We start from the raw sequence: 27902 nt of genomic DNA on the forward strand, positions 1-27902 counted from the left end.
ATGTCTTCGAGATGCTCTTTTTTTTATTAACTGTGGGAATCAGACCTTCATGGCAAGGGTGTGTATAATTCGACGAACTTTGGCTAGAGATTTCCTTTGTTCCCTTGTTCAAGGGCGAAAAACGTGAGAGAAATGATGAACACGTGTGCCTTCAACATACAGTAATTCGAGCACAAATTTTACAGTGTGCGATTAATGAACTCATACTTCCCTCCTCAGGTTAATGATGTGTCTCTCAGTTATTCGTTGCGAGCTGTCTATCTCCGCTGGTTATATTCCCGATTGGTGTGTACACGAAAGGTGACAGCGGGCAGAGAGTAGTTGCTGACCTCATGACCCTCCACATCCGCATCCAGCGACGCCTAACGGCTGAGTATGATGCGGCGGTCGGTCGGTACCGTTCGCCCTTCCGTTCAATTGAGTTTAGTATCCAGATCGGTGTTGCTATATTCAGCAATAACTGTATGAGACCAGGCGGTCACTCGTTAGATTAAATGTAAGACTATTCCGATTCGACTGTTGTAATGGCGATGCTGCGTTTAACAGCGTGGCTCAGTTGTTGAACTATCTGGTATTATTATTAGGTAACACTGATTTTGGTGAAATCTCTCCTCCATCACAGGCCCACGATAATTACGCTCATCTGTAATGTACTCACATCTGCAAACGTATCTGTAATAATGTAAGGAGAAGTTTCCTTGGGTTATAAATCGGTACTCAAACTACAGTTACTCTTCTCTAAAAATAACATGAACTGGGTAGGCAATGTCCTTTGAGTCCCATTACTGTAAGTTCCGCCTTCTGTTTCTCACACTGACACTTTTGTCGACAGTCACGTCTCTGGGACCACGCTGATGGGCGTTCCTTCTGAGATCTACTTGTACGGCAGTGTCTACGCCTGGGTCTGCGTGACTATCATTCTCTTCTCCATCATCACCAACTATATCTTCCTCCCCGTCTTCTTCGAGCTGCAGCTCACATCGACGTATGAGGTAAGTTCCAAAAACACACGGACGGAATAAAAAAATCGCAGCACTTCCTATTTCGTGCCGGTTGCGTAACAGTGGTGCTAATACCACCATTAGAGGATGCAAATCAGGTCTGCTTTAAATACACGCTATAGAGACGTCATTATCACCACCACCTCAGTGAGTTAGTACGACGTGGAATAATTGGGCTACGAGCTGGATGTTGCTTCTGCCATATTGCCACGAAAGGCTTGCCAGGGATGTAGCCACTGTATATGATTGCTGGCAACGGTGGTCACAGAAATGTACGGTCGTAAGAATCCCGTGCTCTGGTGGGCCACGTGGCGCTACCGAGAGGGAAGACCATCGTATTCGGCATTTGGCTCTGTAGGATGCATTCCACAGACCCCAAACCACCGCAATTTGCAATCTCTGTGGTGTGAAGCGAGAGCTCAGTGGAGAGAAGCGTGGAGGTCTGTTGAGTTTTGCTGATGAAAGCTGGTTCTGCATCGGTGCCAGTGAAGGCCGTGTGTTGATTAGGAGGAGGTCAGCTGAGGGCCTGCAACCAACCTGTCTGAAAGCTAGACACACTGGACCTACACTTGGAGCTATGGTCTGGTCTGCAATTACGAATGACAGCATGAACACCCTCGTGGTTATCCTACGCTCCCCGACTGCAAATTTGTACTTCAATCTCGTGATTGAATACCGTTACAGGGGTTGTTTCCAACAGGATAACGCTCGCACACATGCCTTTGTTGTAAACCAACATGCTCTACATAAAAAATGGTTCAAATGGCTCTGAGCACTATGGGACTTAACATCTGTGGTCATCAGTCCCCTAGAACTTAGAACTACTTAAACCTAACTAACCTAAAGACATCACACACATCCATGCCGGAGGCAGGAATCGAACCTGCGACCGTAGCAGCATGCTCTACAGAGTGTCGACATGTTTCCTTGGCCTCCTAGATCACCAAATCTGTCTCCAATCGATTACATATGGGACATCATCGGACAACTCCAACACTATCCACAAACAGTGTTAACCGTCCCTGTACTGACCGACCAAGTGCTACAGGCATGGAACTCAGTCCCACAAACTGACATCCGGCACCTAAACAACACAATGCGAGCACATATATATGCTTGCACTCAATTCAGAGGGGGGGGGGGGACTACACCCGTTATTAATGCACTAGCTGTGGTGTCACCGCCAGACACCACACTTGCTAGGTGGTAGCTTTTAAATCGGCCGCGGTCCGCTAGTATACGTCTGACCCGCGTGTCGCCACTGTCAGTGATGGCAGACCGAGCGCCGCCACACGGCAGGTCTAGAGACACTTACTAGCACTCGCCCCAGTTGTACAGCCGACTTAGCCAGAGATGGATCACTGACAATTACGCTCTCATTTGCCGAGACGATAGTTAGCATAGCCTTCAGCTACGTCATTTGCTACGACCTAGCAAGGCGCCATAGCACCTGATAATTAATATTGTGAAGCCTGTACAGTAACGAGAGATGTTCTACAATTGTGGATTAAAGTTAAGTATTCTACCAGTTACTCTTGTTTTGCTAGTCTTATTTCTCTGACCTGTTCCAGACCTCACGCCAGCCTGCGTGAGCTTAATCGTGTGCCTTTCGGCTTCCTCAAAACTCCGTGAATTGGCTCCTGCCAATTCAGAACACTAGCATTTCACATTTGCAATGGCTTACATTAACCTATGATCTCGCATTGTTAATTACTTAAATATGTTTCCTTGACAAGTGTATTCCTGAAATTTCGTCACTCTACATTAAATTTTTCTTGGTGTTTGTTTTCTGTTCCTACAGTATATTTGATGTCGGTGTGCATAGGACCTTAAGAATTACATGTAAAAATAAAATAAGAAATTAACAATGTGACGAAGCTGTTCGCTAATCTCGAGCAATAATATGAGATATAATATACTGTTAATGAATGGTATCGCAAAACAATACCGATATATTTCGAGTGTATGAAAAAGGTGTCTTGAAGAATAAGCGGCAGACAGAGACCAATAGCTGGAAACGTCATTGAGGAACGCTGCAGAGGTCAATGCCTGTCGGTGCACATTCGTTCCAGCAGCGATCTTGACTTTCTATTCCGAAGGACCGCAAGTGGTGCTTCATGCAGTGGCCTAACGGTGTTCAGGACATCAGATGGCGTCAAGCGCGTCAGAACCTATGACTGTACACAATAAGACTGTACTTGAAGCATCCTATTAAAATTAACCGCTGTATAAATCTAATTCTCCCCACAAAAGGGATTCCAGGTGTAAACGATTAATGGGGATACGTCAGATGCCAATTGTTACCTTCAGATACTACACAGCGGGTTCCTGAATATAACGTTTCCATGAAAAAGATGTGCCAGAATTAACAAACGCGGTGGATATCAGTTAATAATGTCTGCCCCCATAACTGGAGACATCTTGCTTACCTCTAGCCTTGTAGAGATCTAGCTGTTTCTTCTCCGCTGGTCGTAGGATCACAAGTTTATGGAGTAAACAGTGCATAACGAACTGGCAAGTGGGAAAGAATTCAGTGCTATTGGAATTGAAATACGAGATATTGGGATGTCACTGGATTTATTTCCATTTATAGAAGCTAAAAAAATCAAGAAAAAGATTCTGACTGCCCGTCTATCGTTAATGTGCGTGACAAGATCCCGGTCATTAATCATTAGTTTCTCAGCACCGCAAATATCACAACAATACTTCACATGATCATATAATCAACCTGAGATCACACAAATACGTTTTCCGAGAGTATTTTTTCTCCCCACAAGGTCGACTTGAGGGGCATTAACAACAAGGTTGGGTGGAATCCTACCTGGGAAGTACGTACTACGGAATAGGTGACTCCTCCAATACCATAAGCATGACTGGCCAGAAAGTTGCACTAGCTGGGGATAAGACCTGAGCTAAATCGCGTAAATTCACCTAGGCAAAGAGGAGCTCGCCCGGTTAGCCATTCTGTCTAACGCATTGCTTTCCGGGCGCTGGCCGGGGTGGCCGAGCGGTTCTAGGCGCTACAGTCTGGTACCGCGTGACCGCTACGGTCGCAGGTTCGAATCCTGCCTCGGGCATGGATGTGTGTGATGTCCTTAGGTTAGTTAGGTTTAAGTAATTTTAAGTTCTAGTGGACTGAACACCTCAGACGTGAAGTCACATAGCGCTCAGAGCCATTTGAACGTAGCTTTCCGGGCGGGAAGGCGTGCCGGTCTCCAGCACGAATTCGCCCGGCGGATTAGTGTTGAGGTCCGGTGTGTCAGTCAGTCTATGGATGGTTTTTGAAGCGATTTCTGCCTCGGCGAATGCGGGCTGGTTCCCCTTTTTCCGCCTCAGTTACACTATGTCGGCGATTGCTGAGCAAACACTGTCTCCACGTGCACACACACACCACCATTACTCTACCACGCAAACATTTGGGTTTACACTCGTCTGTCGTCTAGTGTGAGACGTTTTGCTGGGGGGGGGGGAGATTGTGAGGGAGGGGGGGATGTGTCCACTGTGGGCCGAACCGCACAATAACCCTGGTTTCGGTGTGGGGCGGCGGGTGGGGTGGGTGGACTGCTGTAGTCTGTTGTGGGGCTGTGAACCACTGTGGGCTACGACGGGGACGAAGCTTCTCCGTCGGTTCTATGTCCCCAGTTCAATACAACACAAGGTTAAGGGGACAGACCGGTGGTTTTCTGTACCACAGTGTGTGCAGAGGGTCTTTACGCGGAGTTGCACTTCACACACTCGTTCGAGTATTGCCACATCGAAAACTACTCTTAGACTGCCTAGATTAACACAAGATCGCGCAAGAGCATCATCAGAGGTAATTTTTCAACAAACTGTTCCATCTTTATATGAAATCAGATTTTACACACGGACTTACGTATTACCTCTTCGGAAACCGACCACAGACTACCAGTAAGCTATCTTAGCAGTTTGGCGCCTGCCCTCTCAGGGCGCACTTGTGATTGGCCCATACTTCCCATCACTGACCACTAACAGTTTCCTATGACGATTTTCAGGTAGTTTTGGCAGTAACTGCGAATGAAGTTGCGAATTTGATAAATTTACTCAGCCTGTGTAACATTACGTCCTTTATTAAGAGACCAGAGAGGTTACTTTATTTTGGGAAGAGTAGCAGCGTCTATTGGTCAGTCTGGCATTGTACTCGGTTTTAAAAGGGTGTAAGTTGGCCTACCGTGAAGTGGAGGAAACATTATTTAAAAAGGACTTAGTAGGAACATGTTTTGAGGAAAATATTAAGGTTCAAATGGTTCAAATGGCTCTGAGCACAATGCGACTTAACTTCTGAGGTCATCAGTCGCCTAGAACTTAGAACTAATTAAACCTAACTAACCTAAGGACATCACACACATCCATGCCCGAGGCAGGATTCGAACCTGCGACCGTAGCGGTCACGCGGTTTCAGACTGAAGCGCCTTTAACCGCACGGCCACACCGGCCGGCAAATATTAAGGAAATGAGATGATATGAACGAAAGAATACCAAAAGCCAATTTGTAAGGTAATTCAGTGTTTTTGTATAGTAACTGTACAGTTTCCTGTTTCTAGAATATTGTGTATGCTTCAAGTTTGCTGTAGAAATTTTATAGAGAAGCACATGGACCTGTGTGATACTTGAATTAAGTGTCAGACTAGGCAGTTGTACACAAGGGAGTTATTTTGAAATACTTAGCTAATTTGTCTAGGTGTGGGAACTTAATGAAAATGTGTATTCTTAACATGGCTTAATGAACCATAATTAAATTTTATCAGTCGTTAAGATTAGTTCCCCATTTTCATTTACTTTCACGACTGTTTACACGCTCGCATTGTACATCCCGTGCTGTGTACTGAGAAGCATTTTTATGAAAATTGGTGAGATATCGTCTTGCGTTTCACATCGCGAGTACGGTAAATGAAATTTCACTTTGGACAGTCGCATCAATATTCCTCATAGCAACAGGTTGTGGAGTAGACGAGCGTTCCGGGCGCACAGATCTGGGCACAGTGACTGTCCGAGTGTTTCTGTGAAAATATCGATATCATTTCTGAAGCTTAATAACAATAAAAGATTTCGGTAAAGAGTTATCTTGTGAATTTTCAAGCAGCTTTGTCAGGGAGTCAGAGTAGATTATTGTTCTTGCACAAAATCAGAAAATGCCTTTCAGTTAAAGATGGCGATCTCGCAACAATGTCTTCTCTCTTAAGCCGTAACACATTCGTCCATACTCATACTGATCAGAAGCTAGACTACATAGTCAACATCGAACCAAAGTTCAAGGAATAAATAGAGCGTCAGCGATAATGCTGCTTTCTCGCAGTCAGTTGAGTGCCATGACGCTTTAAATATCTGGTGCGGGTACGCAGTTGCCCGTCACGGACCACGGTACGGGACTACAAGTCCCGCCGCCATACCTTCACCTGCCCATTTTAGGCAATAAATTTTGCCTGACTCATGTAGTACTGTCACCGTCAGAGGGTGGTACGGGGCTACAAGTCCCACCGCCACACCTCCAAAGTGAATTGCAGTGACGCAGTCACTGCGTCACTGCACAGTGGAAATTTACTGGCTCACCAACACAGTTAGACCGCAATAGACCGGTGATGCTGTATTGTAACATATCACCCCGGACTACAAGTCCTATTAAAAAAAAAAAAAAAAAAAAAAAAAACGCAGTTGCCTTTGTTCGCACGGCAGTCTTTCGCGCTGAACTGTCGTACTATCGCGCTAAACTGTCGTACTATTAAGTCGGACAGCATCAAGTAACAATTGGCATTAACGGTTGCTCAGTTTATACCTCGACGTCGATGTTACAAGATAATTACCATACAAATACATTTTAATTAAAATTATTGCGAGTTCTGTAATGACAACTTGAAACGCGAACGATTACTTGAAAAGCGCAGAATTAAAGCAATAACCACAATTACACACACGTGATAACTAATATACTTTTTCTAACTATCTGTTATAGTAAAATTTAAGTTTGATAAAATGGATATGTAACACCTCTAGGCTGAAGAACACCTTGCACACACTGCAGGTCGAACGCCTCATTCAGCCGTTGGTGTTCTGGACGGCTTGCCTCATTTCAAAAGCGGCAAAACTGTTACTCTTCAGACCACACTCCAGGTAACGACTGTCTAGTTTCTGTGTTCCTTGGACCAGCAGCTCTGAATACCAGCAAAAGTTACATGCTGTGTAATATACTGCTAAACCGTAACATTATGACCATCGACCTATTGTTATAAACTCGTACAGGCTGTAGCAGCATAACCTGGAGGGGAATGACTGCTATCTGAGTTTGACCGACGGCAGACTGCCACGGGATGGAGGCTCAGCACGAGCATTTTGGAAACCGCTCGGGTGTTCGAAGAATGCCGTCGTGAGTATCTTCAACGCGTAGCGAAACTAAGGTCAAACGACGAACAGACGGCGGGGATTGGGCGGCCACTCCTCATTACAGATGTGGGACGTCGTAGGCTGTACAGACTGGTAAAACAGACCATGTGGCGAAGTGTGGCGGAACTAACATCAGACTTAAACGGTAGACAGAGAACAAGGGTGTCTGAACACACAGTGCACCGAACACTCATAACGATGGGCCTCCGTAGTTCAAGGAATGAACAGAGCGTCAGCATCTGCAATTACGACTAAAACGGACACCTGACCATCGGGACTGGGCGTTGGCGCAGTGGCAGAGCGTTGCAAGGTCTGATAATGCCGATAGCTTTTTCATCATGCCAGTGGGAGGGTGGAAATCCATCGTCTTCCGGGTAAACAATTCTTTGACACCTGTACTACAGGACGGAGACAAGCTGGCGTCGGCCCCATTATGCTCTGGGCAACATATATGTGGGAATCCATCGGATCAGTGGAATTCGTGCAAGGAGTATCGTATCGTGCACTGATTGCAGACAACGTTCACCCCTTCATGATGATCAAATTTCCCGACGGAAGTGGCATTTTTCAACAAGATAATGCGCCATTTCACAAGGCCAGGAGTGTGATGGAATGGTTCGAGGAGCACATCGGCTAATTCCAATTGACATGCTGGCTCCCCAACTCGCTAGGTCTGAAACAGACCGGACACATCTAGGATGTGGCTGAACGTGGCGTTATAGCTCATCGTTCCCTCCTCCAGCCTCATCCCCGGAATTTACAGGAATTAGATGACTCATGTATGTAGATGTGATGCCCGCTCCTTCCAGTGACCTAGCAAGGTCTCATTTCTCCCATGCCATGACGTGTTTACGATGTTATCCGAGCTAAAGGTGGACATGCCGGCTATTAGGTAGGTAGTTATAATGGTCTGGCTGATCTGTGTGTGTGTGTGTGTGTGTGTGTGTGTGTGTGTGTGTGTGTGTCAATATCTTCACTGTCGCTAGGCTCAGTAAGAGAACAGAAAGCGGAGGCCATCTCCAGAAAAGAGAAGACTCAGTGGTCGCCGTCAGAGAAGAAAATTATTTGTTGCCGTTGTGGACTCGGCATATTGCTGTAGAAATGTGAAAGTGGTGCTGCTCTCACTGTTGCGTACCAGAGTTAAATGTACTCGTTGTAGTAGTGGTGATGGTGTCAATGTGACTAGAGTCATTGTTACTGAAATAACGAAAGGAAGTGGCAATCCTAATGACAAGTAAAAGCCAAGAACATAGAAAAGAGTACAAACGCGTTGTTCTCTTTTTGTATTAGCAATATCATGTCCATTTCATTAATGAGGCATCCTTAATTTCTAGAGGAATGGCTATGTTGTACTTCTTATAACCACCGACAGTTTCAGGCCGCTTACAGCTTGTTTGTGTTTCAGTACTTGGAACGCCGCTTCAGCCGAACCATCCGCGTCGTAGCTTCTGCGCTCTTCACAATCGGCCTGGTGCTCCATATGCCGCTGTACGTCTACATGCCAGCCATCGCCCTAAGCCAAGGTGTGAAAGTTAAGAATTTATGATAACATTGCAGCAGTTATGGCCACTGACTGCTTACAGCGCTTTGGATTAGTCCTACAGCCTACAGTGATCTGCTGCTGCAAGGAGAGCAAATTCTTTCAATATATTGGTATAGAATTGAATACGTGTCGCCTCAATCCCGTCCCCCCTTTTTTTAATCACATTCTGCAATTGTTTGTTGGATGTATTCCGATACGTGTCTTCCTTTTATGGTTTTAACTTCTACAGCTCTGCCTAATAACACGTCATTTATTCCCTGATGTCTTAACAGAGGCCATATCTTCCTGACCTTCTTGTCAGTATTTCCTGTATTTTTCTTTGTTCGCCTATTCTGCAGAGGATGTCCTCATTCCTAACTTTATCAGTCCATTTAATATTTTCAATGTTATTCTTTAGCTCCACATTTAAAACGCTTCGATTCTCTCCTTTTCCGATTTTCCCTTGTCCATGATTAACTACCTTACAACACCGTGCTCCAAACTTACGTTTCTTTTGTAATAGAGATTAAGGCTAATGGTTTAAATTAGCTACCTTCTCTTGCGTAGAAATACCCTCTATGCTTTTGGTACTTCGCTTTTTATGTTCTACTTATTGCGTCCGTCATGTATTTTGCTTCAGAGGTAGCAGAATTACTGACCTTCGTCTACCTCGGGGTCAGCAACCTCGATGTTAAGTTTATCACTAATTTCATTTCTGGTGCACTTCTTTAGCTACATATTTCTTCCGTTTACTCTCCACCTATATTCTATATTCATTACACTGTTTATTCTGTGGTTCTGTGATTCTCCTTGAGTTTCACTGATTGTAGTGTCATCAGCAAATCTTATTATTGGCATCTTATCACCCTGAATTTTAAGCCCGATGCTGAACCTTTATTTTCCTTTTAGTTTTTTCATCGCTTCCTCGATGTGTGGATTGCTCAGTAGGGACGAGAGACTGCTGTCTCGGTCTTCCATTTTTATTGTTCTCTCTAGGATCTTGTACATGATGACTCTAAATTTCAAAAATCTTCCACCTTCAGAATTGTCGAACGCTTTCTCCAGGCCGCCACATCCTACGAACATGTCACATTTTGTACATTTCACAACAAATTTTTTAGCAGATATGTGTTTACGTTTCTCTTGCGTCATGAGACTAATTTTACATGTAACTAAATTTCGTATCACTCGACATGTAATTCGGTAATTAATGATAGTTTATTACGCTTTGCGAAAATTACAAGTTAAATGGGAACGGACTGTTTGCATCTGTGTTTAAAAAGATTGTATGGAATCACGTCACATGCACTGGAATAACAGATGTGACATCATGTGGCAATGAGTTGTTTTTTTAAGTATTTCCGGGACTATCGAGTAAGATCTAATGACAAATAATACCCATACGCGGAGGCCGGCCGGGGTGACCAACCGGTTCTAGGTGCTACAGTCTGGACCCGCGCGACCGCTACGGTCGCAGGTTCGAATCCTGCCTCGGGCATGGATGAGTGTGATGTCCTTAGTTTAGTTAGGTTTAAGTAGTTCTAAGTTCTAGGGGACTGATGACCTCAGAATTTAAGTCCCATAGTGATCAGAGCCATTTGAACCTTATGCGAAGCGGTATGATACGGCATTCAAAGTTCTTGAGGAAAGCATATATGACACTGACTTAACATTCTACAAGGTGCAAGGTTAAGAATTATGTCAAATGTGACCATACCACTAGTGGCAGACATTTTGGGATTCATTCTATTAACACGCCATTCTTGGACAGTGAAAAACGCGTAGTGTCTACTGCAACTTGTCAAGTTAAGATCCTTCTAGAAGACAAAACCTAAAATAAAGGAACATGGTTCTGCCGTTATGTCGGACGCTTGTTGTGCTATGTGTGACAAGCGTAAAAGTTAAGTTTACCACAGTATGTATACAATTTCTATCAGCGACAGCGGCTTGACTTAGTTAATAAGACTAGTGCCGACTATCCTTTGAAAATGGTTACCACCACTAACGAAGTGTTAGATTATCAGGTGACCACAAAACGGCTCCACACATGAAAAAAGTGCCTCGCAATTCGCCCAGCGTGCGCAGCAGGATTAATCTGCTGAATTTAAATGAACTAAAATGTAGCATTATTGATTTGACTCGTTATTTCAAAATTACGGTATAAATACATTCAAATAATCGAGTGGGAAACAAGCATTATTCAGGTAAATTGCACGACTAGCATAGCTGGAAAGATTACTACGGACCATAATTTATTTGTAGTTGAGTCATACAAATAAACAACATTTGCATCCAGACCTTGAAAAGTGATTTTAATTCACAAAATTGGTCTTTACGTACTACCAGAAGGAAAGTAATAATTATTCTAATGGTTCATGCATCCATTATATGATCTTTGAGTGTGAGTACAGCAAAAAAGGCAACTGTATTTGATTTCACCCACAATCATTAAAATATGAATCAGGCAGTGATTAACGGAAACAATGACAGTGTGATATTCAGGGTGTCTTCTTTTCTTTCTTTCAGTGTTCAACCCTGAGGTTGGTTTGCAGCAGAGAGCCATTCCTCTCTTCTGTCTGCCTTCCTCTTCATTTCCACGTACGTGTTACATCCAACGTCATTCACGATCTGTTGCATGTATGATATCCTTGGTCATCCCCGCCAAATCCTTCCCTGAATAGCTACTTCTGCTATTGTTCCAATGACGTTGTGTCGTAGGATGTGCCCTACAAGTTTGTCTCTTCTTGTATCGATGTGCCTCCACAGAGATCTGGTTTCCTGTACTCTTCTAAGCACCTCTTCATTTGTTACTTTGTCTCTCCAGCTGATCTTCATCATCGTTCTATAGCACCACATTTCCAGGGTCTCTAGCCATCTTCTCTTTCAGTTGTCCAAGTTTGACATTCGTATAGCGTCACACACCAAATTAAACCTTTCATGATACGTTTCCTTATTTTCAGAATGATGTTGTTGCTGGTGAGTATCTAATCCAACGAAAATCAGTTACCTTGCAGTTGAAAGTAAACAACAAGCGAACATCCAATGGATATTCGGTATGTAGCAAACTCTACAAAAGAAAATCAAAGTATCAATTCGCCAGTCACGACGTTCAGATCGTGAGCAGAAATTGATGTTTCAGCGTGACTTCAGTATAGTTTATCAGAGGATAACGTAAATGATACGTTAAGCTTTGGTAAGAAAACGATTGCCACGAGCAGAAACTGTTCAGCTTTAGTTTTCAAGTCAAAGTTTCTGTATTTATTCTGTCAATGCAATCAACTTGCATCTGAAGGACAACAAATATGTTGTAACATTTTCACAAAATGGTGCAAGTGAAGAGATTAAAATTTCAGAAACTTCAGACTTTTTTGTTCCTTACATATTACAGTTTTTCTCCTCTTTAGACGTACTAATCTAATTATCTCTTGAAATGTCATACATCAATTCTACTGTACTTCCACTGTCAAGCGGTAGGTTCAGAACATTTTAAACTTAAATTCACAGCAATGTCTTGAAATTAGTTTTACAAAACAAAGTACTTAGTTCTCTGTAATAAACATGATTATAACTTTTAATTACTCACAGGCCCATTATGCCTCCATTCATCTTCATGATGTCTACATAACTAGCGCAGAAATAACTGGAAATGAATAAACGACATGCTTTGGCGCCAATGAAGTACAGAAAAAAACCTACTTTCCATACATTATTTTTAATATCATATCAATATCAGTACTTCGACTGACTAAATACTGACACATAAACCCCCCTCCTCCTCTGTTTTCAGTTTCCGGAGTTAATGTCCACCTTATCACTCCACTTGTCAGCGCAGTATGCATTTTCTACACAATGCTGGTAAGTAACAAGAGTATTTGTTGTTTTAAGTCTCTAACACAGAAGTATGCATGCACTTTCTATTCAACAGCTGTTGCTTTTGAGTAATAAGTACTTCACTTTCATACAGAAATTCTGTGTTGAAAGAGCTTATAGAATGGACCCACTGAAACGTTCTTACGATACCAACTGCCCAAACTGATTATTATTGCACGCCATACCAGTTATCAAACACGATAGTTTGTTTTCTGGTCCATGTACAATTCCGAGCAGTTTATTATACCTCAGTAAGTATTAAAGAAAGAAATATTTCATTCTGGGATGATACACAGATTTGAACTTCCTCATCAGTTCACACACTGCAGATACTATCACGAGATAAGCGAATTACTACATGGTGCAACAACTGCATATCAGTTTTGAGATTGTTAATATTTTTAAGACTGTTGATGTCGCACTGACGCCACACTAACGCCATACGTGTAGATCGTACTGTCTGGATTGCGTGGATACAGAATTTAAACTGCCAACGTATAAAGCTCTGACTGGGTCCGTATAAGTGAATACGAATGCTTTCTTCCACACTTCAACGAATTGCTTTATACTGTTGTTGGTATAGCTATACACAGTAACTTCGTTTGAGATAACGACATAAGCTTGGAAAAGAAGTCCACTCGACATTAATACGTTATTCGTAGAAGATACTCTCTCTCTCCTTGTTATGCTGGATTTTAAAGTAAACCACTAGGAAAGAGTCTGTAGAAAGTTCTGAGCACATTCCATCGCGATGTCTTAGTGGAGAAGTTCGTGACCTCTTGATTGTATCGTGAAGTAGCAACGAGAGATACTTCGGTGCAGACAGATATAAATGTATCGCGATTGTGCCAGAGTGGAAGTATGTGCAGAAAACAGATGTAAAGTGAAACTAAATAGCTTGGCAAGGCTTGGGTAGTTTCGACCGCCTCGGCTTTGTCGTACGTTGTCCGTAGGTTGTCCGTGCCTTGTCCGTACCTTAAACATAATACGTTTTCTTCCGCACGTAAGTAATCTGTTGTTGGACTGCTTACCGTAGAAACCAATGTTACACTTATGCCTCGAATTCCATATTTAGATGATTTGGATGGAAGCGTTTCACCTGTTTCCTCAGTTGAATGCATTTTTCCCGTTTGCTATTAGTACAACCTTTACTCATCAAATGACATTTAAATTCGCGCCAGGAACTGTACACAATAATGGCGATTACATTACTTTTTAATTCAATAAAGAAGCTGGAAAGAAAAACATAGGTACAAAGAAGGTAACTGCAAAGAAACCATGGGTAAAAGAAGAAATACATCAGCTGATCGAATTATAAGAAGAAGGAAGTGTAAGAATGTTCAGGGAAATTCAGGAATACAGAAATACAAGTGGCGGAAGAATGAAATAAATAGAAAGTGCAGCGAAGCTAAGACGAAATGGCTGCATCAAAAAAGCAAGAGTGGTAACATTAAGAGTGCAACCGGAATTCCGTTGTTAAATGCAGAGGAGAGAACGGAGAGGTGGAAAGAGAACACTGAAGGGCCCTATCAGAGAGCATATGTACCTGATGTGATACAAGAAGAAAGAGGAGTCGATTTAGAAGAGATAGGGGATCCAGTATTAGAATCAGAGTTTAAGAAAGCTTTGGAGGATTTAAGATCAAATAAGGTAGAAGGGATCGATAACACTCCTTCAGAATCTCTAAAATCGTTAGAGAAAGTGGCAACTAAACGAATATTCACGTTGGTGTGTAGAATGTATGAGTTGGCAATATACTGCCAAAAAAATCATACACTGTTCCGAAGACTGCGAGAGTTGACAAGTGCGAGAATTATCGCAAAATCAACTTAAAAGCTCATGCATCCAAATTGCTGACAAGAATAATATGCAGAAGAATGGAAATGGAAATTGAGGATGTGTCAGATGACGATCAGTTTGGCTTTAGGGAAGGTAGAGGCACCACAGAGGCAATTATGACGTTGTGGTTCATAAAATAATGGAAGCAAGATTAAAGAAAAATTAAGACACGTTCATAGGACTTGTCGACCTGGAAAAGGCGTTCGACAATGTAAAATGCTGAAAGATGATCGATATTCTGAGAAAAATAGGGGTAAGCCATAGATACAATACATACAGGAACCAAGAGGAATAGAGTGGACGACTAAGAACGAAGTGCTCAGATTGAAAAGGGTGTAAGACAGGGATGTAGTCTTTCGCCCCTACTGTTCAACCTGTGAATCGAAGAAACAATGATGGAAATAAAAGAAAGGTTCAGGAGTGGAATTAAAATTCAAGGTGAAAGGATATGACTTATACGTTTCACTGATGACATTGCTATCTGAGTGAAAGTGGAGAAGAATTACGTGATGTGCCGAATGGAATGGACAGTCTTGTGAGTACAGAATATGCATTGAGAGTAAATGGAAGAAAGACGGAAGTAATAAGCAGCAGAAATGAGAACAGCGAGAAACTTAACATCAGGATTGATGGTCACAGAGTAAATGAGGCAGCAGAATAATCAATGGACGGACGAAAGAACGAGAACATTAAAAGCAGACTAGCGCTGGGGAAAAGGGCATTCCTGGCAAAAAGAAATCTACTAGTATCAAACATAGGCCTTAATTTGAGGAAGAAATTTCACAAAGTATACGTTTGGACCACAGCATTGTATAGTAGTGAAACATGGACTATGGGAAAACAGGGACAGAAGAGAATCGAAGCATTTGAAATGTGGTGTTACAGACAAATGTTGAAGATTAGGTGCACTGATAAGGTAAGGAATGAGGAGGTTCTGCGCAGAGCCGGAGAGGAAAGGAATACGTGGAAAACATTGCCAAGGAGAAGGGACGGGATGATAGGATATCTGTTTAAGATATCAGGGACTGACTTCCATGGTACTAGAAGGAGCTGTGAGGGTAAAAATTGTAGAGGAAGGCAGAGATTTGAGGACATCGGTTGCACGTGTTACTCGGAGCTGAAGAGGTTGACATAGGAGAGAAATTCGTGGCGGGTCGTATCAGTCCCGTCAGAAGACTGGTGACTCAAAAAAAAAAAAAAAAAAAAAAAAAAAAAAAAAAAAAAAAAAAAAAAAAAAAAAAAAAAAAAAAAAAATTTGTATTTTTATTTGCACGCTACGCCACTTTGAGGAACTCGAATGAACTGTTGTTTTTAAGGTTTCCCATCTGCAGTCCCAGTTTTGGAAGTATCATGGGAGCTATTTCGATTTTTGTGGCTAATAAAAGTCGTTCGTCGAGCAAGAACGTTTCGATTTTATTTAAGGAAATTTCGATGGTCATTTTTTTCGCTCCTGCATTATTTCCACTGGCTCTTCCACGCACACGTGTTCGATTTACAGCACAATACATTTCACTGCACTGACGTACAGTAGTTTCTCGTTTTCATGGTACGAGTTATCTATCCACATTCACTTCGAGTACCCTGTTTTGCTCGCGACGTTCAACAGATGATAAATGTAAACGTGAAAATATTATGTGTGAGGGCTGTGAAGTGCAGTGAGCGGAAAATAAAACTGACCACTGAAGATGACTTAAATAAAGCGAAAAGCGTTTACTCCCAGTTAAGTCTTCACTATAGTCATAAGAGACGGAATTACTAGCGTACTGCTTAATTGCCTGATGAGCTTCATTTCTTGTTCATCCAATGTATTTTAATCTTTTCACTGAATTTTGTTCTACGTTCTTCTGTGAAACTCTTTTCCAGGAATCAGTATGTACCATTTAAAATTTTGAATTTATTTACGTCCTGCATGATGTTTCACAAGAAACTTTCCTTGAAATTTTGTTTTTCTTAGTCCAGTGGAGTGCTATGCTGCTTGAAGTTAGGGCTGGCATAATCACTCCGTTTAACTAAGAGGAGAGAGACTTTATTCTCTGTCAGCAGGAAAACTGATCAAAATTCCCGTCTCAATTTTACTAAGTAAGGAAAATGAACTCATGCGAACTTGTAGCTGATTCTAAACTTATTAACTCATATACTAAGGAGGTGGACAGAGATTACAACATGCAGTGGAAAAGGTTATCGTTAATATACTCATACATTAGACTAAACAACTTTCACAACACTGGGAACATCATTCACAAAAGCACGGGCGCAACCAAGAATTCAGTGGAGCCAAAAATAGGAAAAACGCTGAACCTTAAAAAGAAACAGGTGTCATTAATATGTTGCCAAACACGTAATTGTCACAAAGACACAAACAACGTGTCGTTACTGTAAAGGCTTAATTTAACCTCGATTCTGCAGCTGTTGCTCGGGGACAGCTCTCTTTATAAGCCACACAGATTAGAGAGAGTTCAAAGAGAACTTGCACTCATGAAGAATCGGTTGATAGGATGAATGGGGGTGATTGCAATGTCTTCAGGTGACGCTGAAGGAGGCTTGCAACATACAACAGACTCTTACAACACTCCTGCCTGAAACAGCTGTTCTCGCGCCGTTGAAACGGTGGTACCGTATCGCAGGTAACAATAAGGGTATCTGTTCAAAGTAATGAATAGCAAAACTGGAACAAGACTCTAGGCGGCAAGTGCCTACAGCTGAAAGCAAAAAACCGCTGGCGTATTCTAAAAGAAAAAAGAGAAAGAAAGAAAGAGGTCTCTCGTGAACTGCTGTAAAAGGCAGCGGCCAAGATCTACCTTTTGGGTAGAGAGAAAGCTGATAATTTCGCTGTTCAACAAATGTTTGCCATACTATTTAAATGCCAACCAATGCAAAATAGGACGCTTCGTGTATCGAGGCGCCTCTTTTGAGAAAAAGGAGCCATTCAAATTTTCAGCGGATTCTAACGGTTGGATTGATTCTAAGTTCTCTCATGGTGATCGTATCATAGATTAGACTTCTGGGTACTGTTCTTGCAGCATGTAAGGAATATTGTTGTGATAATCTCTTTATTCTCAGATTTTTCTTTCAGAGGGAAATTATTTTATTTTTTTCAAGGTGATAACTATAGCATTATGTCTACCCATCATATTTATACGTAAAACCATAATGCCTCCTAGGAGAAACGGGCAGTATTGAGACATGTGACAGGAACGATAATACGAAGCAAAAAAGTGTGGTAAACATTGGCTTTAAAATGCACAACTTAAGAACTGTGGAAACTTCATCTTTGACATTGCGAAACAAATATCTTCTCTTGAAAGCTATTTACTTTCCGTATTTTGAGAGGAGGTAGTATGGACCTAAAAAAAGGCAAAAATTGTCTAGTAAACATGCGCTCCAAAATTTATAGTTAAAGAACTATGCGCATTTGTTCACTAGAAGAGATGTGTTTCGCAATATCTAAGATAAACAAGTGCTCACTGTTCTTGAGATATGCACTTTAGAGCCCATGTTCACTGGCCATTTGTGTCTTATTTTGGTCCATACTTCCGGCTCTGAACATATGGAAGGCAAAGATAAAACAGGAAAAGAGATATAAGTGCTCATAGCTTTTAAGATATGCATGTACGTTTGAAATATGACAAATTACGTAACTTGACAGTAGTCTGAAACAACTGTTAGAATGGGAATGACATGTGAACGTGTATTTTATCTCGTCGCTTATGCGCTTTGCCCTGTACTGAACTGCGAGAATGTAATTTTAATTTAGCTGCGAGAGTGTAATCTATCAATAACTTGAAACCAAACCAAATCCGCATGAATTTACGTAACACAAATACGGAATCAGGTGCAACACTATTAATTTGAAATTGACCTTCGTAATAGAACAAAACTTGATCATTTTGAAAATAATGGTCCCAGTGCTATCAGTGAAGTAATGAAATTTCTTATCTTTATCTGCGCAATGGTAACGTACTTCGCACTGCTCTGTTAGTACTTTAAATTGTATAGTTAGCAAACAGCTTGTGCAAGGCTGTTGCTTTGCAGACATTTTAATTAAATCTAATATGAATGAGACAATGACTTCTTGAGAAAAATAGTTAATCAAAAATAACATAGCTCTGGCAACTGGTGTTGACTTGGTGTAAGTAACAATATGGCACTCACTTTGAACCTTGTGTTTTGACTCTTTGAAAATTAATAATGCTCTCGATTAACACGCTAAATAAACTTATTATACCTTAACAGTTATCTGTACAAAATCATTGAAAGTGTTCTATACATTTTCTCAATTATCACTTACGAATACGCGCATTGCATTAGTAAAAAAGTAGCTTTCTTTACCTTAATTATTTCCAACTTCTGTTGAGAAACCTTTTATAGTTAGCAAACATCACAGTATCTTGCAAATGAAACAATCGTTACTGCCCGAGCGAGTAAGTATACATCCAGCACAAATCAGATACGACACGTCCTTACACTTGAGAGTCCTCCATACATCTCTCGATGTAAAGTTACTGTAACACATTACCCATAACACTTTGAATCAGCGATCGCTGTTGAGCAGCGACGCTACTACACAATCGATACTACATTTGACCATCTCTGCTTCAATATAACATTTTCTTACTAATCTTGAATTAATTTACCCTGTGTATACAGGGTGGTCCACTGACCGTGACCGGACCAAATATCTAACGAAATAAGCGTCAAACGAAAAAAACTACAAAGAACGAGACTTGTCTAACTAGAAGGGGGAAACCAGATGGCGCTATAGTTGGCCCGCTAGATGGCGCTGCCATAGGTCAAACGGATATCAACCGCGTTTTTTTTTAAATAGGAACCCTTATTATTTATTATATATACGTGCAGTACGTAAAGAAATATGAATGTTTTAGTTGGACCACTTTTTTCGCTTTGTGATAGATGGCGCTGTAAATAGTTGGTAACAGGTAGGTTTTTTAAATTAATATACAGAACGTAGGTACGTTTGAACATTTTATTTCGGTTGTTCCAATGTGAGACATGTACTTTAGTGAACTTACAATTTCTGAGAACGCATGCTGTTACAGCGTGATTACCTGTAAATACTACATTAATGCAATAAATGCTCAAAACATTTCTCTCAACAGCGAGTAGTTCGCCTTCCGTAATGTTTGCACTTGCATTGACAATGCGTTGTCGGTGGATCACGATAGCAGATAGCCTTCAACTTTCCCCACAGAAAGAAATCCGGGGACGTCAGATTCTGTGAACGTGCGGACCAATTCACCTGTCATGAAATGTGCTATTCAATACCGCTTCAACCGCACGCGAGCTATGTGGCGGACATCCATCATGTTGGAAGTACGTCGCCATTCTGTCATGCAGTGAAACATCTAGTAGTAACATCAGTAGAACATTACATAGGAAATCAGCATACATTGCACCATTTAGATTGTCATCGATAAAATGGGGGCCAATTATCTTTCCTCCCATAATGCCGCACCATACATTAACCCGACAAGGTCGCTGATGTTCCACTTGTCGCAGCCATCGTGGATTTTCCGTTGCCCAATAGTGCATATTATACCGGTTTACGTTACCGCTGTTGGTGAATGACGCTTCGTCGCTAAATAGAACACGTGCTAAACATCTGTCATCATCCCGTAATTTCTCTTGTGTCCAGCGGCAGAACTGTACACGACGTTCAAAGTTGTCGCCATGCAATTCCTGGTGCATAGAAATATGGTACGGGTGCAATCACCGAGCGAGGTGGCGCAGTGGTTAGGACACTGGACTCCCATTCGGGAGGACGACGTTTCAATCCCGCGTCTGGCCATCCTGATTTAGGTTTTCCGTGATTTCCCTAAATCGCTCCAGGCAAATGCCGGGATGGTTCCTTTGAAAGGGCACGGCCGACTTTCTTCCCCGTCCTTCCTTAATTCAATGAGACCGATGACCTCGCTGTTTGGTCTCTTCCCCCAAACAATCCAATCCAATCCAATGCGGGTGCAATCGATGTTGATGTAGCATTCTCAACACCCACGTTTCTGAGATTCCCGATTCTCGCGCACTTTGTCTGCTACTGATGTGCGGATTAGCCGCGACAGCAGCTAAAACACCTACTTGGGCATCATCATTTGTTGCAGGTCATGGCTGACGTTTCACATGTGGCTGAACACTTCCTGTTTCCTTAAATAATGTAACTATCCAGCGAACGGTACGTACACTTGGATGATGTCCAAAATACCGAGCAGCATACATAGCACACGCCCGTTTGGCATTTTGATCACAATAGCCATACACCAACACGATATCGACTTTTTCCGCAATTGGTAAACGGTCCATTTTAACAAGGGGAACGTATCACGAAGCAAATACCGTCCACACTGGCGGAATGTTACGTGATACCACGTACTTATACGTTTGTGACTATTACAGTGCCATCCATCACAAAGCGAAAAAAGTGGTTCCACTAAAATATTCATATTTCTTTACGTACTACCCGATTATGTAATAAAAAATGGGGATTCCTACTTAAAAAACGCAGTTGATATCCGTTTGACCTATGACAGCGCCATCTAGCGGACCAACCATAGAGTAATCTGGTTTCCCCTTCAAGCTAGACGAGTTTCGTTCTTTGTAGTTTTTCAGTTTGATGCTTATTTCGTTAGATATTTGGAGCGGTCACTATCAATGGACCACCCTGTATAGCTTTCACTGTCATATCCCTTAATACCGATCACTGCTCCGGGAACACCCTGTACATTATTAGCTCAACATCCAGGCAATTCAGACACAGATATATTATCACACAATTCTTCTCAACGCACTCTGTTATTTGTTGCTACAGTATTACTTATCGTCCTGGACGATGTTGACTTTGAACTGGTCATTACAGAGTTTGTATATGTGTAGACCCCACTAGCATACAGCAATTTTAGAGACGTTCATCCCCCAAAAAACACACATTGCTGGAATTTGAAGTGAGAAATGCAGCTTCTGAGTGTAGTGGTGTGGCAGGGCGGCCTGAAGGCGGTGGTGTGGACGGATTTCCTGCAGAGCGGAATCACGCTGGCGGCCTTCATAGCGGTGCTCGTCATGGGACTGGTGGGCGCCGGCGGCTTCTCGGAGGTGTGGCGGGCGGCCAGCGAAGGAGGACGGGCAGACATCTTCGAGTGAGTACCGTCGCTGTCACGATTATCACTGAGTAACGGAACGAAGGATCCCAAAACAACGTCCCAGTTCAGTGCTAAGAGCGGAATAGTTAAGTTGGGATTTGAAGGGGAGTGAAAGGACATATAGATGCAGCTCAGGTCATTTGCTTAACGTATGCTATTGCAGCTCGTGGTCTTGCGGTAGCGTTCTCGCTTCCCGCGCACGGGGTACCGGGTTCGATTCCCGACAGGGTTATGGACATTCCTGCCTCGAGATGACTGGGTGTTGTTGTGTCGTCTTCATGATCATTAATCCCCATTACGGTCGGAGGAAGGCAACGGCAAACCACCTCCGCTAGGACCTTGCCTAGTCGGCACCATCCCCTACGCTCTTCGGAGTATGGGACCTCATCATCATCATCATCATCATCATCGTACTATTGGACATAAAACATGGCCGGCATCTGGCCGCCACAGAGCCTAAGTAGGTGCCGATAGAGACGTGGGCCAAATAACATGGCTACCCTCATAATTCTGTAAGTCCGGTTATCTGCAAAAAGTGGCAAAGCTGTAGCCGGCGACAGTTTCTCGAGGAAGTGTAGTCTTCTCTTCTCTTAGAACTATACCCCTGGTCTGGAGGTAAACTGCACGTCTTGTGAATGCAATATTTGGCAAGGGAGACCATTCTCTGGTTAAAGTTTTATAGGGCCTTTCGTCTGAATACTAAAGCAATGAGTGGAATGGTAGCAGAGCTACAACGAATCTCACTTCGCCGGCCTGAGTGGCCAAGCGGTTCTAGGCGCTACAGTTTGGAACGGCGCGACCTCTACGGCCGCAGGTTCGAATCGTGCCTCGGACATGGACGTGTGTGATGTCCTTAGGTTAGTTAGGTTTAAGTAGTTCTAAGTTCTAGGGGACTGATGACCACAGCAGTTAAGTCCCATAGTGCTCAGAGCCATTTGAACCATTTATTTCACTTCCTGACACACCTGAAACAACAGTTCCGTCCAATAACATTTTTGCCATAGATTACTTGTGAGACTGTCTGCCGGTCAACGCCGCATGCGTCAGACGTCTCCGGGACGTGTTAGCCGGCAACCGCTACCGGCTGTGGCAGCGACACTGCATTCTCTCGCCCTCTGTCGAAAGCGCCAGCTACCGCTCATCGCTCTGTTCAATATAAAATGCTTTGCTGGTCATGATAGTTCACTCACTTTCGGGATTGGTTCTGAGCGATCCTGCTAAATTCTTGTTATGTTCTCTTTTCATACTGACGAAGTTCAAATGGTTCAAATGACTGAGCACTATGGGACTTAACATCTGAGGTCATCAGTCCCCTAGAACTTAGAACTACTTAAACCTAACTAACCTAAGGACATCACACACATCCATGCCCGAGGCAGGATTCGAACTTGCGAACGTAGCAGTCGAGCGGTTCCAGAATGTAGCGCCTAGAATCGCTCGGCTACCCCGGCCGGCCTGACGAAGTAATCTCAACAGTTGTCGCATTTATAAGACATTGATACAGTAAATTTAATATTTCGAGCCTAATAAGATCATTGCACTTTTAAATTTCTACTGGTTTTGTTTACCATGTTCTGTAATGTATACTGTGACGATCACCAGGGCAAGGACGGAGAGCTAAAGGAAGCAGTATCATGTCTGCTCCATGCCGCCATGCTTGCCTCGTGATCTAAGGCAATGGTAATAGCTGATTCTCATCTCACTGGGCTACCGATATGTATCGCTTCAACTTTTGCTTTTATTCTGCAAATAGCCACAACAGAATTCAGTAACATAATGCTAAGAAACCCACTGCATTACACCAAATGTACGATCAGCCACTTTTGTTGATTTCTATTTTTCATCGTTGACCTTCTTCTGTAATGCAACAAACTTAACAGATTATTAGTTTGTTATCGTTACAATTATCATTGCTATTCGTTCACTTGCAGTAGCTTTGTAGCCACTATTTACTACCGACGAACACGTCGCGTGAATCTGGAAGAATGGAATGTTGGATGTTTCGCCACGCAGAATACGCACATTTACCTCAGCGTCTCGTTTTCAGGGCAATAAGAAGCCCAATAATAAAAGAAAATACGAAAACTGGAGGCGTGAAACACAGTCAGAACTGTGCAACAATTTCTGTTGATTTAACACAGAGGTAACTGATAAATTCGCATCGTAGCGTATAACTCATCAACCGAGTATGTGGTACACACTCTGCCACAGCTACGCAAACATGCTTTACCAAAGACTCAGCTGCTGCCTATAGTGTTACAAATTTAAATAGAAGACTGTGTTTCATAATTTTGTTCTGTTGATGTTCGAATGAGTTATGCCGATGGCCAAATTAGGTTTCTTTCTGCCTTCTTTTTTGTTTTTACACAGCTACCCAAACAAACATGGAAATTTCGGGTAATCAAATGCGTGTTTCACTTGTGACATTTTCGATTACTATTCATAAGCATAGCTCTTGTAAGCAGGAATAGTAGCCCATTTTACAAATACCAATCAACAACACAAAAGGAAAGTTACTGGAAAGATTCAAAAGAAACTATCAGTGACATGGATTTAGATTCTTTTCATCAAATAGAGACCAAACACTGGGAGAAGATTACAAAAGAAATGCGCTATATGTATAGATCTCAAAGTGAACTGCATATTACCTACATCTTCTAACAACCTTACCACAACGAAGGTAAAAATTTAATAATGATTGTGGTGTTGCTCACGCTGCTAAATACTGCATTTTCGGGCAACAACAATGTTATTAAGTGGCAGGTGTCATTAGAGCACAGTTAATAAAGTCATTTCATGTAATAATGAATGAACTAGGCACTCATACTTTCGTGTTTCCTACGCTGGTCTCGTTGTAAAATCATGGCTCAATCGTCGAAAATCTAGGTGGTGATGATTCCAAGCTCGGATGCAAAGAGGCCTAGGTTTTATTTTGCGATATTCAAAAGTTTTGTAGATGCGCTTCACAAACCATTCTTGAAGATTACACTTTTGCAGGACAATGGTGATGTAAAAAAAGTAATCAGCACTCCGAATTTAAGTTACACTTCTTTTTTATTACTTTTGCTGCAATATTACGTAACACACAAAACATCACTTCACAATACAAAACGTACTTGAAAACATCTTCCTCACATTGTATAAGCCTACTACAATATGCGTCTTTCCAACATGACGTCCAAGACTTGACCCTCTCAAGGTCCGACTCTAACTGCTTTCGCTCCCAAAAATCAAGAGTTACAAGTACGTCAAAGATCATAGTGACAAAAGAAAGAATACACATAAGAATAATATCATTGCAACGTAAACATATCGATGCATCAAAGTATCTCTACATTAATGAAATCAAATCTGAATGTTGTCTCAGAAATATGTCAACTACTTTACAGAGACACAGTAGAATATTGCTGATATCGAGAGGTTGAGTTGAAATGCCGTAATGGTTGCGTAATTCAAGTACCATTACAATCTGCAGTTTATCTGCTGTGTTAGTGTACATAATTTTCAGTTTCTTCTCTTCTGAATCCTCAAATGATTACTGCGTGCCATCGAATAATTTGTTGACTGCGTTCTTCTTCCTCCCATACCTATCAACGTACTTCCGCATTCTCATAGTACTCGTGGAACTCTGTTTATATGTGTCACAAGAATGTAGACACAGTTGATTTCGGAGTGCGAAGTTTTTGATATCTTCCTGTGGCCGGCCGCGGTGGTCTAGCGGTTCTAGGCGCGCAGTCCGGAACCGCGCGACTGCTATGGTCGCAGGTTCGAATCCTGCCTCGGGCATGGATGTGTGTGATGTCCTTAGGTTAGTTAGGTTTAAATAGTTCTAAGTTCTAGGGGACTGCTGACCTCAGATGTTAAGTCCCATAGTGCTCAGAGCCATTTGAACCATTTTTGATATCTTCCTGTTTTGTGGGGTGGGGGCAAGGATGATTAGCAATTAGTTTCTATCTTATGGAAATAATCTTTCGTTTCCAACTGCTGACGTAGGAATTTAATTCGCTTACGTTTGATGAAATTATAATCGTGACAGAAAATCAGATACGCTACACGCTGTATGCTGCATTAGCTGAAACTAATGTCACTAGCTTTGCCATAATTGTGCTGCAATTACATAGCCCCTGCGTTGACAGCCCTCTTCCACGCTCGGAAGCTTAAAAATATGAGGAATTCTACAATGAATCTGATAGAATGCCTTAAAGAAAGACAGCTTGAAAAGCGACGTTAGAAGGTGTCAGAAGATACCGTTGCGTCAAAACCAAACGCGCTCTCGCCTCGCTTCTGGTCGGCCGCACAAGACGATCACTACAAGAATTTCACTACCAAGGATATCACTACGCAGCTATGCTAGTACTGCTAAGAATCTGCAACATCGTTGCAAATTTTTGGTAACCGTGTGATAGTGCATTTATTTCCGCTTGTGATCCTGAAATGTTCCACTACATTCACTTGCTTCGATGACTTACGTTACATGATGCTCTTGTAAAATCAGATCCTGAGTCAGAAAATTTAGTTCTTGGACTCCAGGAATACCGTACTTCATATGAGCAATAATTAATCTAATCTTAAACGTTGCGTTATGACGCTGAGCAACCCATATTGCGATGAGAGAGACCCGATCGCAGCAGCATCTCTTTAGCTCAGAGGTACTGCACATTATTGCCATTCAAGGGCAGTGAGAGCCGTCAGTTTAATCGCGGTACAGCCAAGTGCAGTTAAAGTTCTTACTTTCTGTTTTATATAATTTAGTAGGAAATTGCTAGAAGAAATTCTTTAGCAAACTTTAAGGAAAACTTCTGCTCATTAAGACCTCTCACATGTTCGCCTCAGTAAGCCGTGGTAATGGTCAGAGGTGTGTCTTTTACGAGCACCAGGGTGGATCACTATACGAGCGTCTCTGAAGAGCTTCTACTCTCCCGTCAGCGATAAGAATTTGATATTTGTTCGTCACGTAGGACCCATATGTCAAGGAATAATTATGACGCGAACGTACTGATTAACATCGTTCCCCTGTTCTAAATCTCTAACAGCAATTAGGTAACCCTGTAGACGTTTACTGAGACCTGTGTTAGCAAACTTCCTTCGACTGTGGGTAGCTTAAAAATGGACAATTCTGTTCATTTAAAACCAATTGAATATCTTAAATATCACTTTAGATCAGCATCAAGCACTCAATGATTCCATACATGGATCTCAAAACGTGCGGAGTGCATGCTTTCCTATAGATCCCACACTGGAAGAGTTTCACAAACTCCATCCCACTCATTTACCATAAAGGATGTAAGACGTATGCATTGCCGGCGATGGGTGAGGCATGGCAGAGTCTCTGACCAGAGAGTAGTATGTAGTTAGTTGTTGCTTGTCGCGAGTCGGTGTGAGTCGGCAGTAGTCCGAGTTAGTCGTCAGTCCGTGCTAGTAAGCTGTAGTCGACAGGAGTCGGCGCGTGCCTGCGCGTGTCGGCAGTCTGGTCTGGTCGGGACTCTGCAGGATGAGTATTATTGTAGAAGGTAAATAAGCAGCCTTGCGCATATCTAGTAATGTCGATTAAATGTCAGTTTGCTTAAAAAAAATGCCCCCAGTAATAATTTTTATAATATAAAGTAATTTTTTAAAAGAAAAGCATTCATTTCAATTTAAAGAAAATTTCCATTGCATGATCATTCCTTCCAAGCATTGCCAGCATTGCACGAAGCTGTGCCAAAAAAAAGTTCTATATAAGAGCAGATATATATTCGCAGTTTTTATTGAGGTAAGAATTTTTTCCTTTTTTTTTATTCAGAATACAGGGCCGAGGCGCAGCGCTGCTGTCGTCATAAAATTTACGAGGTTACTGATTTCTTTTTATTATTTCGGTGTTGAGGAATTGAATTTTGTGGTTACATTAAATGTGAATGCAGTTCTGCACGGAGATTATAAATGGGAGCTAATTTTGTTCAGAGGTTACAGTTGGTTCATCATTTAATTATTATGTTATGGGGAGTTTACACATGGTTCATTATTATTATTTTTGTGCTGAGGTTACATTTGGTTCTTGGTTTCTTATAATTTAAATAATTTTGTGGGGAGGTTACAAGGATCAAGAAAGACAGTAAAACTCATCACCCACATATTTTAGAAGCTTCC

At 42.1% G+C, this 27902-nt stretch overlaps 1 protein-coding gene across 1 annotated transcript in view; it reads left to right on the plus strand.

Moving 5' to 3' along the window:
• Positions 1-27902, plus strand: part of LOC126188297 (sodium-coupled monocarboxylate transporter 1-like) — a 140360-nt gene that overhangs the window by 47487 nt on the left and 64971 nt on the right. Inside the window, exons 3-6 of the mRNA XM_049929883.1 lie at positions 833-992; positions 8803-8920; positions 12707-12774; positions 21619-21773. Of these exons, the coding sequence (XP_049785840.1) occupies positions 833-992; positions 8803-8920; positions 12707-12774; positions 21619-21773 (501 nt within the window). The remainder of the gene's footprint in view (positions 1-832; positions 993-8802; positions 8921-12706; positions 12775-21618; positions 21774-27902) is intronic.

Source organism: Schistocerca cancellata, chromosome 5 (assembly GCF_023864275.1).
Source record: "Schistocerca cancellata isolate TAMUIC-IGC-003103 chromosome 5, iqSchCanc2.1, whole genome shotgun sequence".
In the NCBI taxonomy this organism is placed as follows: Eukaryota; Metazoa; Arthropoda; class Insecta; order Orthoptera; family Acrididae; genus Schistocerca; species Schistocerca cancellata.